This window comes from Thermobia domestica, unplaced genomic scaffold, assembly GCF_964235325.1.
Source record: "Thermobia domestica unplaced genomic scaffold, izTheDome1.hap1.1 HAP1_SCAFFOLD_648, whole genome shotgun sequence".
NCBI lineage: Eukaryota > Metazoa > Arthropoda > Insecta > Zygentoma > Lepismatidae > Thermobia > Thermobia domestica.
In genome coordinates this window covers 59,961-74,613 of record NW_027656358.1, presented here as the reverse complement: position 1 = coordinate 74,613, position 14,653 = coordinate 59,961, and the positions used below count along the sequence as shown (strand labels likewise).

The 14,653-nt window shown below is 34.8% G+C and overlaps 1 protein-coding gene across 1 annotated transcript in view; it reads left to right on the top strand.

Moving 5' to 3' along the window:
- LOC145677135 (uncharacterized) overlaps positions 1-6,734 on the top strand; it is a gene marked incomplete at its 5' end in the record, with an annotated part of 29,315 nt that extends 22,581 nt beyond the window's left edge. Inside the window, 1 exon segment of the mRNA XM_081747780.1 lies at positions 5,699-6,734. Within this exon segment, the coding sequence (XP_081603906.1) occupies positions 5,699-5,793 (95 nt within the window).
- Positions 6,735-14,653: the final 7,919 nt, after the last annotated feature.

Here is a 14,653-nt window from a genome sequence, read left to right as displayed (position 1 = left end):
TTAAACTCAAAATCAACTCAGCTCAACTTTATTAGCGTCAGGCAAGCAAGCTATAGCGCAGGTAACGATGTCTGTTAGCGTCAGATAGGCAAGCGGTAGCGCAGGTAGTGGTATTTCTTAGCATCAGGTAAACAAGCGATAACGCAGGTAGTGGTATTTGTTAGCATCAGGTAAGCAAGCGATAGCGCAGGTAGTGATATTTGTTAGTGTCAGGCAGGCAAGCCGATCTTTTCCTTTTCGACCATGGAGAATCGTGAGTTTTCCATTGTGATAATTGAGGTTACGTTTCGGGTTCGTATCCGTAAACTAACGTTTCAGTCAATCTACAGCAAAGTTCCTGTAATCTATTTCATAAAAATTGGGACCAAAATTGGAATATTCTGTTCAAAATATAGGAACTTTGAGACAGTGGTGTCGCTGTTCCTCTGTCAGATATCTGGGAATCAACTTTACTGGTATGCACAAATTTTCATTTAAAATTGATTTACAGAAATACTCGTTCCGCTCACTATCTCTCTGGTTGTAATATGAAGATTTTCCCTTTCAAAAGCACGAATTGTGTCGATATTCTGTTGATTTTTGCGTGTTAAGGGTCTATCACAATATCCATTACTCTTTGCTGATGTTCGGTCATCTTTGAGCAGTTATACAAGAATATAACTGCCATGGAAATTAAAAAAAATAATTTTACGTCCCACAAACATGCTTTGTAGGCGAAAGGAAACAAATAATTACACAACCACACACAAAAACTAAACGAAAATAAAATAAAAAGTTCTGTGCAGCGGACCCCAGGGTATGGATTCGATGTACTTTGTTACACAAAATCCAAATTTCGAAAGCCCAAGACAATCGACAGTGTCAATTTTTTTTTTAATGGGCCATAAATTTTAGCGATTTTGCATAGGGAGAATACACGTAAGACAGCCATACAAAAATTCTGTGCAGCGGACCCCAGGGTATGGATTCAATGTATTTTGTTACGCAGAATCCAAATTTCGAAACCCCAAAACAATCGACAGTGTCCATTTCTTTTAATGGGCGATAAATTTTAGCGATTTTGCATAGGGAGAATACACGTAAGACAGCCATACAAAAATTCTGTGAAGCGGACCCCAGGGTATGGATTCGATGTATTTTGTTACGCAGAATCCAAATTTCGAAACCCTAAAACAATCGACAGTGTCCATTTTTTTAATGGGCGATAAATTTTGGCGATTTTGCATAGGGAGAATACACGTAAGACAGCCATACAAAAATTCTGTGAAGCGGACCCCAGGGTATGGATTCGATGTATTTTGTTACGCAGAATCCAAATTTCGAAACCCCAAAACAATCGACAGTGTCCATTTTTTTAATGGGCGATAAATTTTGGCGATTTTGCATAGGGAGAATACACGTAAGACAGCCATACAAAAATTCTGTGAAGCGGACCCCAGGGTATGGATTCGATGTATTTTGTTACGCAGAATCCAAATTTCGAAACCCCAAAACAATCGACAGTGTCCATTTCTTTTAATGGGCGATAAATTTTGGCGATTTTGCATAGGGAGAATACACGTAAGACAGCCATACAAAAATTCTGTGAAGCGGACCCCAGGGTATGGATTCGATGTATTTTGTTACACAAAATCCAAATTTCGAAACCCCACGACGATTGACCGTGTCGATTTTGTTTTATGGGCGAAAAATGTATGTGCTGTCATGCGTACCAAAATTTGCACCAAAATTCGTTGAAGTTTTTCGTCCATAAAAAAAAGTGACAGGGTCGATCGTTTTGGTGTTTCAAAATTTGGATTTTGTGTACCAAAATACATTGAATCTATACCCTGGGGTGAATTGCACAGCACTTTGATTTTTTGTATGGCTATCTGTCTTGTATTCACCCTATGCAAAATCACTAGTTTTTCACCTATAAAAAATAAATAAATAAAAATTGACACGGTCGATCGTCTTGAGGTTTCGAAATTTGGATCATATCACCAAAATACATCGAATCCATACCCTGGGGTGCATTGCACAGAACTTTGATTTTTTGTATGGCTATGTGACGTGTATTCTCCCTATGCAAAATCGCTAGTTTTTCGCCTATAAAAAAAAGTAAAAATCGACACAGTAGATCGTCTTGGGGTTTCGAAATTTGGATTTTATGTACCAAAATACATTGAATCCATACCCTGGGGTCCAGTGCACAGAACTTGTATGTATTTATTTATTTTTTGTGTGTGGCTGTGTTATTGAAAGTGAATGATTGATTATGAAAAAAAAAAAAAAAAGCTAGTGGAATGAGAATATAAGGGCAAACGGGATTACCTCGAGCAAAACACAAATTCTTATAACTTGAGATCGAACCAGATGCCCCTCCCACCAGAGAAGAGTGCTGCACAATTGAACCGCCGTCCTATTAAAATTTATCAGTAGAAAATAAAAGTCAAAAGAAATTGTTATTTTTAAATATTATTGTACTACTATAGTTGATATCATAAGGTTGAATGAGGGCAAGTGTAATTACTCCATTGCAACGTAGCGACCGCCGCGCCTTAGGTCCCGCACACGCTTCGGTCTCGCTCCGCGCAGTTTTATTGTCGTCATGTGGTCAGTAAAGGTTATTTTTGTAAAGTTACCGCCCTTGAAATTGGCAGATTTTGGATCATGAAAAAGCCGTGGGTTCGATTATTTAGTGTGAATGGGAACCCGAGTTAAAATTCTTAAACCCGAAACTCCAGTATAATGTCAGAAAATAATTTTGTACTTTTTAAAATATTCATTGTTGAAGTGCGTAGCTTTCTATTGTTGCTGGAAATAAAATAATACATATATTTCTTGTTTACAATAAGTAATCTAACAATTAAACAGGCAGTTGTAGATCCTTAGATAACCAAAATCATGTTTAAGTTAGGAGCCGTATGTTTGAAGTGGCTTTTGAGTTGCTCTAAATCAGGGTGGATTGATTTAAATCAGTCTGATTTAAATCACGATTTAAATCAAGATTTAAATCACTTGATTTTTTTAATAAAAATCGTTGATTTAAATCAAATTTCGAAATAATTTAAAGTGAAAATAAGTCAAGTCCCGTTTCTGTTATTTCGATTATGGAAGATGATAATCGTAATACAATGAGACTCAAATGTACAGAATGTACAGCATTGTATGAAAACAAGTGTCATGCAGAGGATGATTAGGGAAAATCCCGTTTTGAACGGGTAACAGGGCAATCCTGTTTTCTTCTCTTCGTAACATAGGGTTTATATTGTAAATCGTTAACTATTCCAACGGGGAAATCACCATCGACATTTAAGACTAAGATTCTTTTGTGTGCGCGTCTGTATATTTGTTCCCAGATAATAGGGCGTATTTAGAAGTGTCCTATCCCCTCTCGAAAATGTTTTTGATTTTATAACTTTAGGCAAAATTTATGTATTTCGTGCCGCAGGCTAGTTACAATTTCCTTTAAAATATGCCCCTGCCAAATATCAGTAACTTTTGTGGAAAAAAAATGTGTCTGATAACGCTGTGTGTGTTTACCTTAACGCTTAACCTTTTAAATTATATAACCTATTTTTAGGTGATAGGCTAAAATCTCCATTATTCGATTGAAAAAGTATCAATAAAGCTTTTACTTCGTTTTCTCGAAGGCATTGTAGAGGATGTTACATATGCTTTCACGCCTCTCTGCGTCAAGACATAGGATGTGATGATGTCATAAATTTAAAAAAGATATTTTCTGTTGTGCCTATTTTTATTATTTTTTGGCGAGCCTACATTTTGTATTCAGAAGACAAATTCTGCACACTCGTTCACTTCATCCTTAGTATTTTTTTAAGATGATTTCAAATCTCTGCGTAAAAACAGAGGGGTCTAAAGGGGCAAAAATGTAAAAAAAAAAAAAAAAAAAAAAAAAAAAAATGGATAATTTTAACAAAAATTAGTTTTATTCGCGATTTTCCCGCCTAAGATGGAGACATATGAATGGTACCATCTGAAAGGCTGTTCTATTCTGAAGAGAATGATGTACGAACCATGATCTTAGGATAAATAGAGATGTCTCAGGAAAATGTTACCTGAGATCCTGTTTTATACGGGAATCTGGAAATATTATTTTTCGCGGGCTTACTTTTGCATCTAGAAGTTTGAAATTTTGGACACTCATTCACTGCACCCCTTAGTATTTTTCAGATTTGTTTCAGATCTTTGCCTTTAAACAGAGGCGGTACAGAGGGGTAAAAAGTAAAAAATGGGATATTTCTTAACAGAAAATTCCTTTTCTCGTGATTTCCAGCCCCAGATAGCCTACACGATGGAGACATTTGAATGGTACCGTTTGAAACTTTGTTTTATTCTGAAGAGAATAATGTACAAATCATGATTCTAGGATAAATAAGGATGTCTGAGGAAATTTTTATATTATATCCGGGTCATCTGGGGTATTGTGGGGATGTTCTTAGCTTATTGTTAAATATTTTTCTTGCCCTTGCTATTCAAGATAGAAGCTTGAAATTTTGTACACACATTTAGTACACCCTTAGTATTTCCCAGTTGATTTTGAGATCTGTGCGTTAACATAGGGGAGTCCAGAGGGGATCAAAATTTGAAGAAAGAAAAAAAAAAAACAGAAAAGATCCCGACTTCTCTCAAAATTTTCCGCTTCAGGGACATGATAGGGAAAATGTGAATGTTATCGTTTTAAAGGCTGTTCTATTCTGAAGAGAAGGAGGTATGATCCATGATCCTAGGATAAATAGAAATGATGCTTGACTGAAAGTCTATAATTTACCCCAAAAAAAAAAGCCATAATTTAAAATTGTTAAAAAACATTGTTTGGGATTGATACAGGTTAACGATTGGGGATTAATTCAAAATTCAACCCCAATACTTTCACTTAAATGGCATAGTTAACATTTAATACTAATTCCTAATGTTTTTCTTCAGTTCGCGACCTGTATTATACGAGGAGAAAGATTTGATTTAAATCAAAAAAATCGATTTAAATAAAAAAAATCATCAAAAATGATTTTTTTTTTTAAAAAATCATGATTTTTTTCCACCCTGCTCTAAATATTATACAGGGTGTCTGAAAAGTCCCTGGACATCGAGTAACTGTTATTATCAGAGTTACAACAAAATGTAAGAGGAAGAAACCGTCTCCAAAATGATGTTTGCAATCTAAAGTGAAGGAATTTTTCAAATCGGACGAGCCGTTTGGGCTGTACACTCTTTATGCGCCCAATGTTAAAATGAAAATGCAACGTTGCCATTTACCTGGATCCAAAACGTAAGTGAATGAAGTTACTGTCTTTTACGCTAACTTGTCGATGGCCAGCCCCCATTTGAAACATACCTCCACTCACTTTATGTTGTTGGTCCAAGTAAATAGCTACGTTACATTTTCATTTAACATTGGGCGCATAAATAGTGTACAGCCCAAACGGCTCGTCCGATTAAAAAAATTCCTTCACTTTAGATTGAAAACATCATTTTGGAGACTGTTTTCCCTCTTACATTTTGTTGTAACTCTGATAATAACTCTGAGTTACTCGATATCCGGGGACTTTTGAGACACCCTGTATTAGTCCGTACTTGAATACTCCGTAACTTGAATACTTTGAACTATTTTCAAGGGAATCGTAGGTATTAAATTTAGATAGAATCATACTGTATTATTTTGTCTCTTGAGATAAATTACTTCTTTTTCTTCCAGACCCTGTTGACATTCATCAGCCAGCGGGTAATGGCAGCATTCCTACGGCTTCGGACGATTACATGGATCTTTTGAAAAAGAAGTATTTCCTTTAGGTTCTCTCTCATGCAAGAAGGCAGGATGGCTCCTGGGAAAATCTAGTCTTCTATACTCTTAAGGAAGCGGGTACTTGCGGGAACTAGTTGCTAATACTCAGTACCTTGAATAAATATTACTGAAATAATTCGAGGGAAATATTCTAGATATTACAGAAACAAAGCACAGGTATTCACAGCGTGCGTCCGCATTTTATGGTATGGCACGTGAATGTGTGTGTATGTCTGTGTGTGTAAGTGGAAGTAAAAAGATGAATGTTGTGTGCGAATAAATAGATAAATTATATGCGTGTTGAAAACCTTCCTCTTGGAATATACATATTGTATTGGTATGTTAACGTGTTGATGTAAACAGTATTAGGTATATAACCAGTAATACTAGTAATAGTAATAGATGATAAGAAAATTATTAATGAGCATTTGCATTAAAGCTGAGTGCACAAATCGAGATTTATTTGAAGTAGAAGATTTAACTGAATGTGATAAAAAAAGCAAATAACACATTCAAGTTACGTGTTTCGTTATGAAATGAGATTTTTTAAAATTATTACATGATATAACGTATCTAGTCATAAGGAACAAGGTTTCGAAGTCTCAGAATGTGCCAAGTTTTCTATGAGAATTTATTTTTTAAAAGAATATTTGCACAGAAAAAGTCTCCAGACTGACGAGAATAAAGTAGAAGTGTGATCAATTGAGTAGAAATGGAATTGTCGGTATCTGCGCAAAGTTTATTTATTTATTTACAATTTCTTGAAAGTAATTTCCCAAAATTACATATAGCTGAAAAGTTGTTCTGTGCTGCGTCAAACCACAGTAAGAAATGAAATTAATTTCTTCAAAGCAGAAGCAGTATATAATATTTTTTGCAAACCGTGAGTAATTGTGTCAGGAAAAAGAATAAGCGGTATGAAAATAAATTCAAAGTAATTTTGTTGATTGATTGATTGTAGGTTAAGGGTCCCTTTCAGCAGTGAGGCTATATGAGACGTGGACCTACAGTTTAACATGGGATCCGAACCACATGAGCTCTCGCTGGGAATTGAAGTCCGGTCTCTCACGCCAAAGGCGCATATGATAACCGCTTAACCACGAGGGAGCTAAAATCAATTGTGTATTTACATGATAATAATTACAAGGTCTGCCGTGTCTAAATGTTAAATGTTCTAACTTTCGTTGCAAAAGAACTCCCTGATTCGATTCGATCCTAGGCCGTGTGATGGACAACATCGTGCCCGTAGTTTTTCTCGGGGTTTCTCCCGTCTCCTCCTACGTTCTCATTCCAACAGTTCCTTTCTTAACCTTTCTACGCCCACCAGGGATTTAAACGAAATCGTAGACTCACATTGGGGGCCCTGGTGACCCCTCTAATTATCACAGAGTCATGATTTATACATTGTTGGAAAGCTTATTGAACACAGATTTCAACGAGATAATATTTATGCAATTCCCACCTTATTCGTAGAAGAAGATGATGATGATGAAACAATAGTCCTAAAAATATGAAGAAAGAAAAAAAATAGAAATTTGGGGGCCTTGGCAACCCGTGCACTCCCCCTACACTGACAAAATGATATTATTGTGTAGGCAATACACTTGTGACAGTAATATAAAAAGTGGTAGCCATTGCTGCAATACAAAGCGAGATAAAAATTCAGAACGAAATTCTTATAAAACGTCTTGTATATCATTTTCGAAGGGTTGTTGCAGACCTTCGCGTTGGCGGCTCTGGTGATCCCCCTAAGTATCACAGAGTCATGATTGAAATATCATTGAGAAGCTTATGGAACATAAATTCCAACGAGGTAACATTTGTGCAGACCAATTCAGTGAAAAGATATGTAGTCTTATATGGAACCGTCCAGGAAATAAATGTAATTTACATCAGAAACCTGAAACTCGAAAAATTGGCCAACTTTGCTCTTCTTCTCCCCTCATATAAGCAACAAGTACACATACAGGGTATTTATTACCAGGTAGTGAACTATTTCGTTGCTTCACATACCAATTTTCATGAGTGTATCCCCCAAAATGTCCCCCCCCCAAAAAAAAACCTCGATGCAAAGAAACACGAACTTTACCCTCCCTCCTCCGCCGTGGTACCCGCACATATATAAAATGCATATCCTTGAGGCAACAGTTGCGCTAATGAGCGTTTAAAGGTTCATCATTTACTTCCGTTCATCATCTGTCTCCTTTAGCCTACAGGGCATAACCGTTGAATATAAAACATAAAAGATTCATTTTTCTTTTTCTATTATTCCGAAGGTCCGGGTCCGACTTTGCCTCACGTAGCATCGGAGCTAGAAAGGTATGTTAAACGACAGACAGACAGACCAAATTAACTGATAGTAACCTCTGCTTCAATATTCCTTAAATCTACTTATCAATATTTTATCTAAGAATTACTTAAAATTTTAGACTTTTAAAGGTAAAACGAGTTCGTTTTAAACGAATAAGCATTAAGAAATGTAATTCAATGTCGCTGGTGGAATGTACTGCTAAATATTTCTTCACGTGGCATTAGAACAACATATCGTTGCAACTAATTCGTTTAGAAAGATTTAAAAAAGTTTTTTTTTTTAAAAAAAATAGTTTACGAGTCGAAAAATTAATTCAAACTATGAAGAGAGTACTTGACTAACTGATCATTATTTGTTGCAGTCGTAGCTATTATTATACACACTTTTCCTAGTTTATGTTATCACTGAATTGTACTTGTGAACGAAGAAGGGATAAAGAAATAAATATTACATACTTATTGATGTAGAAAATCTGAAAATGGACAGAAGCAGTCATTGTGATGGAGTAGTCTTATCATAGTAATTGAATTTGGAATTTTCTTAAGCCAAACATACTGTAAATATTTTATCCATTATCTTACATGCTCAGAAATTGTCAAATAACATTATTAGTGTTTGTATGTTCCTAGCTCTCGATTGAAAATAATCGATCATCTTGAAGATCGGGGAAAAGGGTTATATTAAAAGGTTGTAATGAGTTTAGAGATAGATAACAAATTTTGCATACTAGAATCTTTATTCTCATCATATTGTCTCGTTTTTATCTCATTTTGCCAAATATATTCCATTTTATGTTGCTTCAAATCTGGTTTAAGTGTTATAAAACTCACAGGGAATACCTTTTTCGATTTTACAGTTTTTGCCGATACGTTTCGCTGTTGGCAGAATACCGTATTGACCTTAAGAAACAACTTTCGCATTCATTTCACTGATAGGAAAAAGTTACATTTTGTTCATTTGGTATATTCTGTAAAATTAAGTCAGAAAAAAAAGTACTGCAAAGCATATGTTGACTTCTCTTTGTCGAATGATTTATTTCGTTCAATTTTCGTATATTACCTTCAATAAATCCTGTATGGAAGATTTTAATAATATGCCTAAATGTGATTGAGATATGATTTGCTTTTCTCGATCGTGCAACAAATAATGTTCAGTAAATCTTATGTGTGCTGGGAACCCTTTCGTTCAAGGGAGCTCATTCCTGACTTCTGTTCGACTGCCTGCATGATTTTTTTCGATGTTACTAAACTCGGAAAAAAATAACAATATCAGAAGTTAAAAAATAATACTTAAAGAATAAGTAAGGGAATTTTTAACAAGAAAGGGACAAAAGCAAATCTGATCTGTCGAAAATGCCAGGAAAATGATGGTCATGCTCAGACTTATAGGTGTGTGATCAAGATTTGTGTCCATTAACCTATCATTTCTTTCTTTTTCGTTTTTTTTTTCAAATCAAAAGATCCAGTATATTTCAATCAAAAATTTTCTTGTAAGTCTTATATCTGGAGAACTACATATAGTGTAGCCAAACCCAAACTATCATTAAACTCAGTACGATATACTTGTTCCGTAGAAAATACGAAAACTCGATTTAAGGCCCGTTCAAAACTTTTGTGGCCCCTGATCCAAAAACTAATTATTGGCCAGGATCACAATCTTTTGATCCAATTTTTGGTTTTCCTAATTTTCTTGTTTTTAGTACTCTTAAGGTTGGTTTAAAGGGACAAGTTTTGCCGATAGATATCACTACAGTCTTCGTATCTCTCTCATGTGTTTTTTACCTTTCACGAAAATTCACGATTTCTCTTACAAATTTCAACCTAGAGACTTCAAATTTTTACAGAAGGAACTTTATGACCTATCGAAGGCAACAATCCGTGCTGATTTTTTATTTACAATTTCCTTCATTGTTAAAATGGCTTGATTGTTGAAATGGATATCGAAACCTTTAACAATATAACTGTTTCAACAACGAAAGAAATTCTAAATAAAAAATCGGCACGAATTGTTGCCTTCGATAGGTCATAAAGTTCCTTCTGTAAAAATTTGAGGTCTCCAGGTTGAAATTTGTAAGAGAAATCGTGAATTTTCGCGAAAGGTAAAAAATACATGAGAGAGATACGAAGACTGTAATGACATCTATCGGCAAAGCTTGTCCCTTTACACCAACCTTAATATGTAATTCTGCTTTCTGCAGGTAGATTGGAAATTAAAAATGTTGTTTGACACGCAGTTTTAAATATAGGTATATAAAGTAAATATTTTTAGTACAGCGTCCTAAAACGTCGAATAAAACTGTATGGCAGTCTTGGAAGATTTGTGTTAACTATTTGCATCTAAATTCCTAATTTAGTAAAGGAAAAAGATCGTAAAAGATACGAAATAATGCTTCGGGAATTGTTCTATTTTGTGAAAGCGAGTAATTCTTTTTTTAAGTGTCATACGTATAAGTATAGTAGATACAGTAGTAACGTCCGAATGTTATCAAGAAAAATGTGTATACAGTATACATATATATATAGCCTTATTGTGTTGTTGAAACAAATTTTTATTTGTTGAGACAGAGACTGTTATTTGTTATAATTTTTGTAGATAAATTATAACTATATTTATATATATTGCTATTTTTTAAGTAATAGTAAATATTTATTTATTTGTTTACAATATCAGTATCAAGAGTTTTTTAAAATGAAAAGATGAGCAATCATTACAAGGAAACTGGTATTAGGGGGATCGACGTTGCTGTCAGTAATACGAACAAATCGGTATTTTAATAAATTGGTAGACGAAAAAATGTTGTTTCCTTGTTGTGTTGTGCTCATCTAGTACATTTTGTAAAAGTCGATTGTTTGAGTACTAGTACATTTATCAAAATAATACGTACATTTTCGATTTTGTATTGAGGTCTTCCTATATCTATGTATGCTTTTTGTTCTCTTTATACAAAGGAAATCTTCATGAATTTAATGTTAAGTAGCATATTAACTTAGAAGCAACAACGTTCATATGCTATGACGCTCAGTATTTTTGAGTGAATGACCAGAACCCATTTTGTAATATTTGTGAATGAGTGAGCCCAGTTGCTTGACAGACATTAACATTTTGTTTAGAAGGAAAATTTGTACCTAATATATTTCATGAAATTGTTCATGTTTTCATTTCTTGAATTTCTTGAAGCTTGCCTTACAGCGTGTCTTACACAACAGTGAAAAATGAACATCCAAAAATAATTTATTTTAACAAGTCCCTCATAAAGCTCATGTTTCTAATCCCCTCTGATTCGAAAAATTCAATTATATTTGCTGTGTTAGTTATAGATTAGAGTACGAATAGTGCAAGTAAAGATTTCAAAGTGTAAGTAGTATACTCTGTTGAGAATTAATTTTTTTTACTGCCAAGCTTGAATAGCATTGTCCTAACAACAAACGGATATATTTATGCATTGTAAGAGGTGTTCAGATGCTGCTAAGCTTTGGCAGTTATTAGCAGATCTGTTTATTTTTAAAGGCACTTTATTTTAAAGGTAGAAGCTTAATAGGCATTCAAAAATTAACTTTCGTCGGGCCTTTTAAGAGCGAAGTATATCATCTTTTAACCCATGCGTTCATCTTTTATTAAAATACAAGGGACATGCCGAAAGTAAGTTTCTTAATTTTTTTTCTCAGTAAAGCTTTATCACAAATGGAAAAATACATTGTCACAACAAAATACAATCTTTTGGCTATTTTCCTACATAGTCGCCATCGACATTAATACATTTGTTGTATTGTGAAATCAACTTTAAGAATCCTTCCCGGAAAAAAATCAATGCCCAGCGATTTGAGTAACTTCTTGCTTCCAAAGGAAGTCCTGATAGTGCTAACTTCAACGCAGGAAAAAGTGAAAGTTTGATAGGGCAAGATTGGGCCTGTAGACCGGGTGATTCAGTCTCTTTCATCCAAGACGACGAATGTTTCTGCATTATCCCTTGCTATGTGGAGTCCTGTATTGTTGTTCAACAACAAAACCTCTCCACTCGAGAGCTCTAGTGTTTTGCGTCGAACGGCGAACTTCAGTTTGCTTGGTGCGTGGTAATAGCGTGCCACATTGACAGTGCCTGCAATGAATCAAGAAATATGACATCTTTCGCGTCCCAGAACACTGTCAGCATAATTTTCCCTGCAGACTGTAACAACTTTGATTTTTTTGGGTAAGCTGGGATGTTTCCATGTCATTGAAACGGCCTTGGTCTCTGCAGTAAAGTTGCGCACTCAGGCCTCATCGGCTGTAATGATCCTTAACAGAAAGTAATTTGCTCTTGTGTTCGTGCCGCATCAGATGTTCTAGGCTTATTGCCATTCGTGCAGTTTTGTGATCATGAGTGATGTCTTGAGGTCTCCCCAACTTATCTTGCCAACACTTTTTGATATCCCAAGAAGGCGTGAATCATGCAGTACGCTTGAAACATGTCCAACATCCAATTTGAATGCAACATCAGACACATTTGTGCGCATGTTGGCTAACACCATTCCCTGTACAGTGTCGACATTTGTTAACAGTTATACGTGGGGAGGCGCCAAGATTGGCCTCCATTTTCCACACTGTATGACGTCGTCTTCATAGATGCTCTGTAGATGTCAGTGAATATCTGAAACACTAGTCCCACGCGCCCATTCATAACAGGACAGCACGCACTTCTATTGGTGACCACGTTTCCAGCACACGTCTTTCTGTCATACTGGTTAGGCTCAGCTGAGTTCAGATACGGCGATCTGCAGCTTATCTCTATTCTTCGGCACTCTGCGCATGTGCTACTGGTCCTGTTTTCTCGCTGCTGCCGTCATGGCTTCATGAAAAATTGTCTCTTGTTATGTCATTTTTTAAGTTTATATGTATAGCTAGCTCAGCGTTTCCCAACCAGTGTACCGTAAATGGGCCGCTGGTGTGCCGTGAGGAAATCGAAACAAATTATTAATTCTATAGGAATCAAATTGCAAGACAAAGGAAAAATGTATATTTTTAATGTTGAAAAAAGTACTTGTTATCATTGTTATGACTATTATTGCTTCTTTATACCTGCAGACTATTTTGTAACTTGAAAGTTTAAAATATCATTCAATCCTTTCGACAAAGCAAACACGCGTACAAATTACCTATATTTGTGTTTTAAAACTAAAAGAGATTTGTTTGTTCGTTCGTTATTTAGTGATCTTTCTTCTTAGTGAAAGGTTGGATATAGTTTTCGAAAAAGAAGGCTTAGTTTTAAAAACCTGAGTCCAATATTTCATTGGAATTGTTTTCTATTTTTGAATTAAAATGAAAAATAAGCATAATGATTTACCACGGGGAAAAAAAGTGATCGAGCTTTCTTCTCTGTGTGAAGGAGACCAATAATCACAGAAAAAAATACCACGGTATTTTATATTTACTAATAATAATATCTATGAGTGTGCGGCGAGAATTCAAGTTACACCCGTAGTGTGCCGCAAGTGGAAAAAGGTTGGGAAACGCTGAGCTGTCTTGTGAAAAATAAAATGAAGAAACTAATTTGCAAATGTTCCTTGTATATACTTGATTGATCATTTAGTTGGGATAGCTTCTCTAAATATTGGAAAATCATCTTCAGCTTGTTCAGATAAATCCTTTTTTTGATGTAGATAAAAGGAAAAATATTTAATTACTTGGTAAGAAAAGATATCAAAACATTAACTTAAGCTCTTAAATGTATCTAAGTATTCACTAATGCCGAAATTTTCCATGGAAACTCCCACCTTAAATAACAGGAATATTCAAGTATTGTGTATTTCAAGTTATTGTATTTGTGTGCAAGCTATCCATCAAGAAATGGTTTCAGTAATTTTTTCTCAGAATATTACCAGTAAGCTTAACCATACTAGCAAAGTTTTTTCCACTATATAGTGTAAGCCATAAAATGTTGGTTAATAGTTTCCCTTAATTGTTACTAGTTAGTGAACGTTGTATGAGCTAGATGAGTTAATATGTTACATTTATAATAAGGAGCCGAATGATCTTTTGCCTGCAACTAGTCGTAAATACGAGAGTTGTTTAAATAAAATTAATGAGATTAAATCTGTTAATTGTAGTGAGTCAAGGTTCTAAAAAGGCTTGCCAAGAAACACTACAGGTCTGCTAAGTTACCGAAGTAAGTCGCGAAACTCTGTAAGATTGCTTAACTCAACAAATGAAGCTCAAGTAACAAAAAAGAAATATAGCCGCCTCTTAAGAACTTTGAACTGAAGAATTACTGTTTAAGACAGATGAAATGTCAAATTATAGATTTTAACAAGCTGCGTACAATCAATTGTGTATAGGAAGTAAATTATATAGTATAAACGTTTTAGATTATAGGTAGTAAAATGAAAAAGCTTGCTTGATTTTGTAGATTAACCGGACCATATATACCTACCATAATTACTGTATTCAGTACACTATAATAAGAATTACAAATAACGTAAGACAACATACACATAGTTTAGCCACACCCAATATCATTACGAAATTACACAAGGTTTGAAAGCAACAAATACACTACTTTTAAAGATAACGAAAGTAAGAAA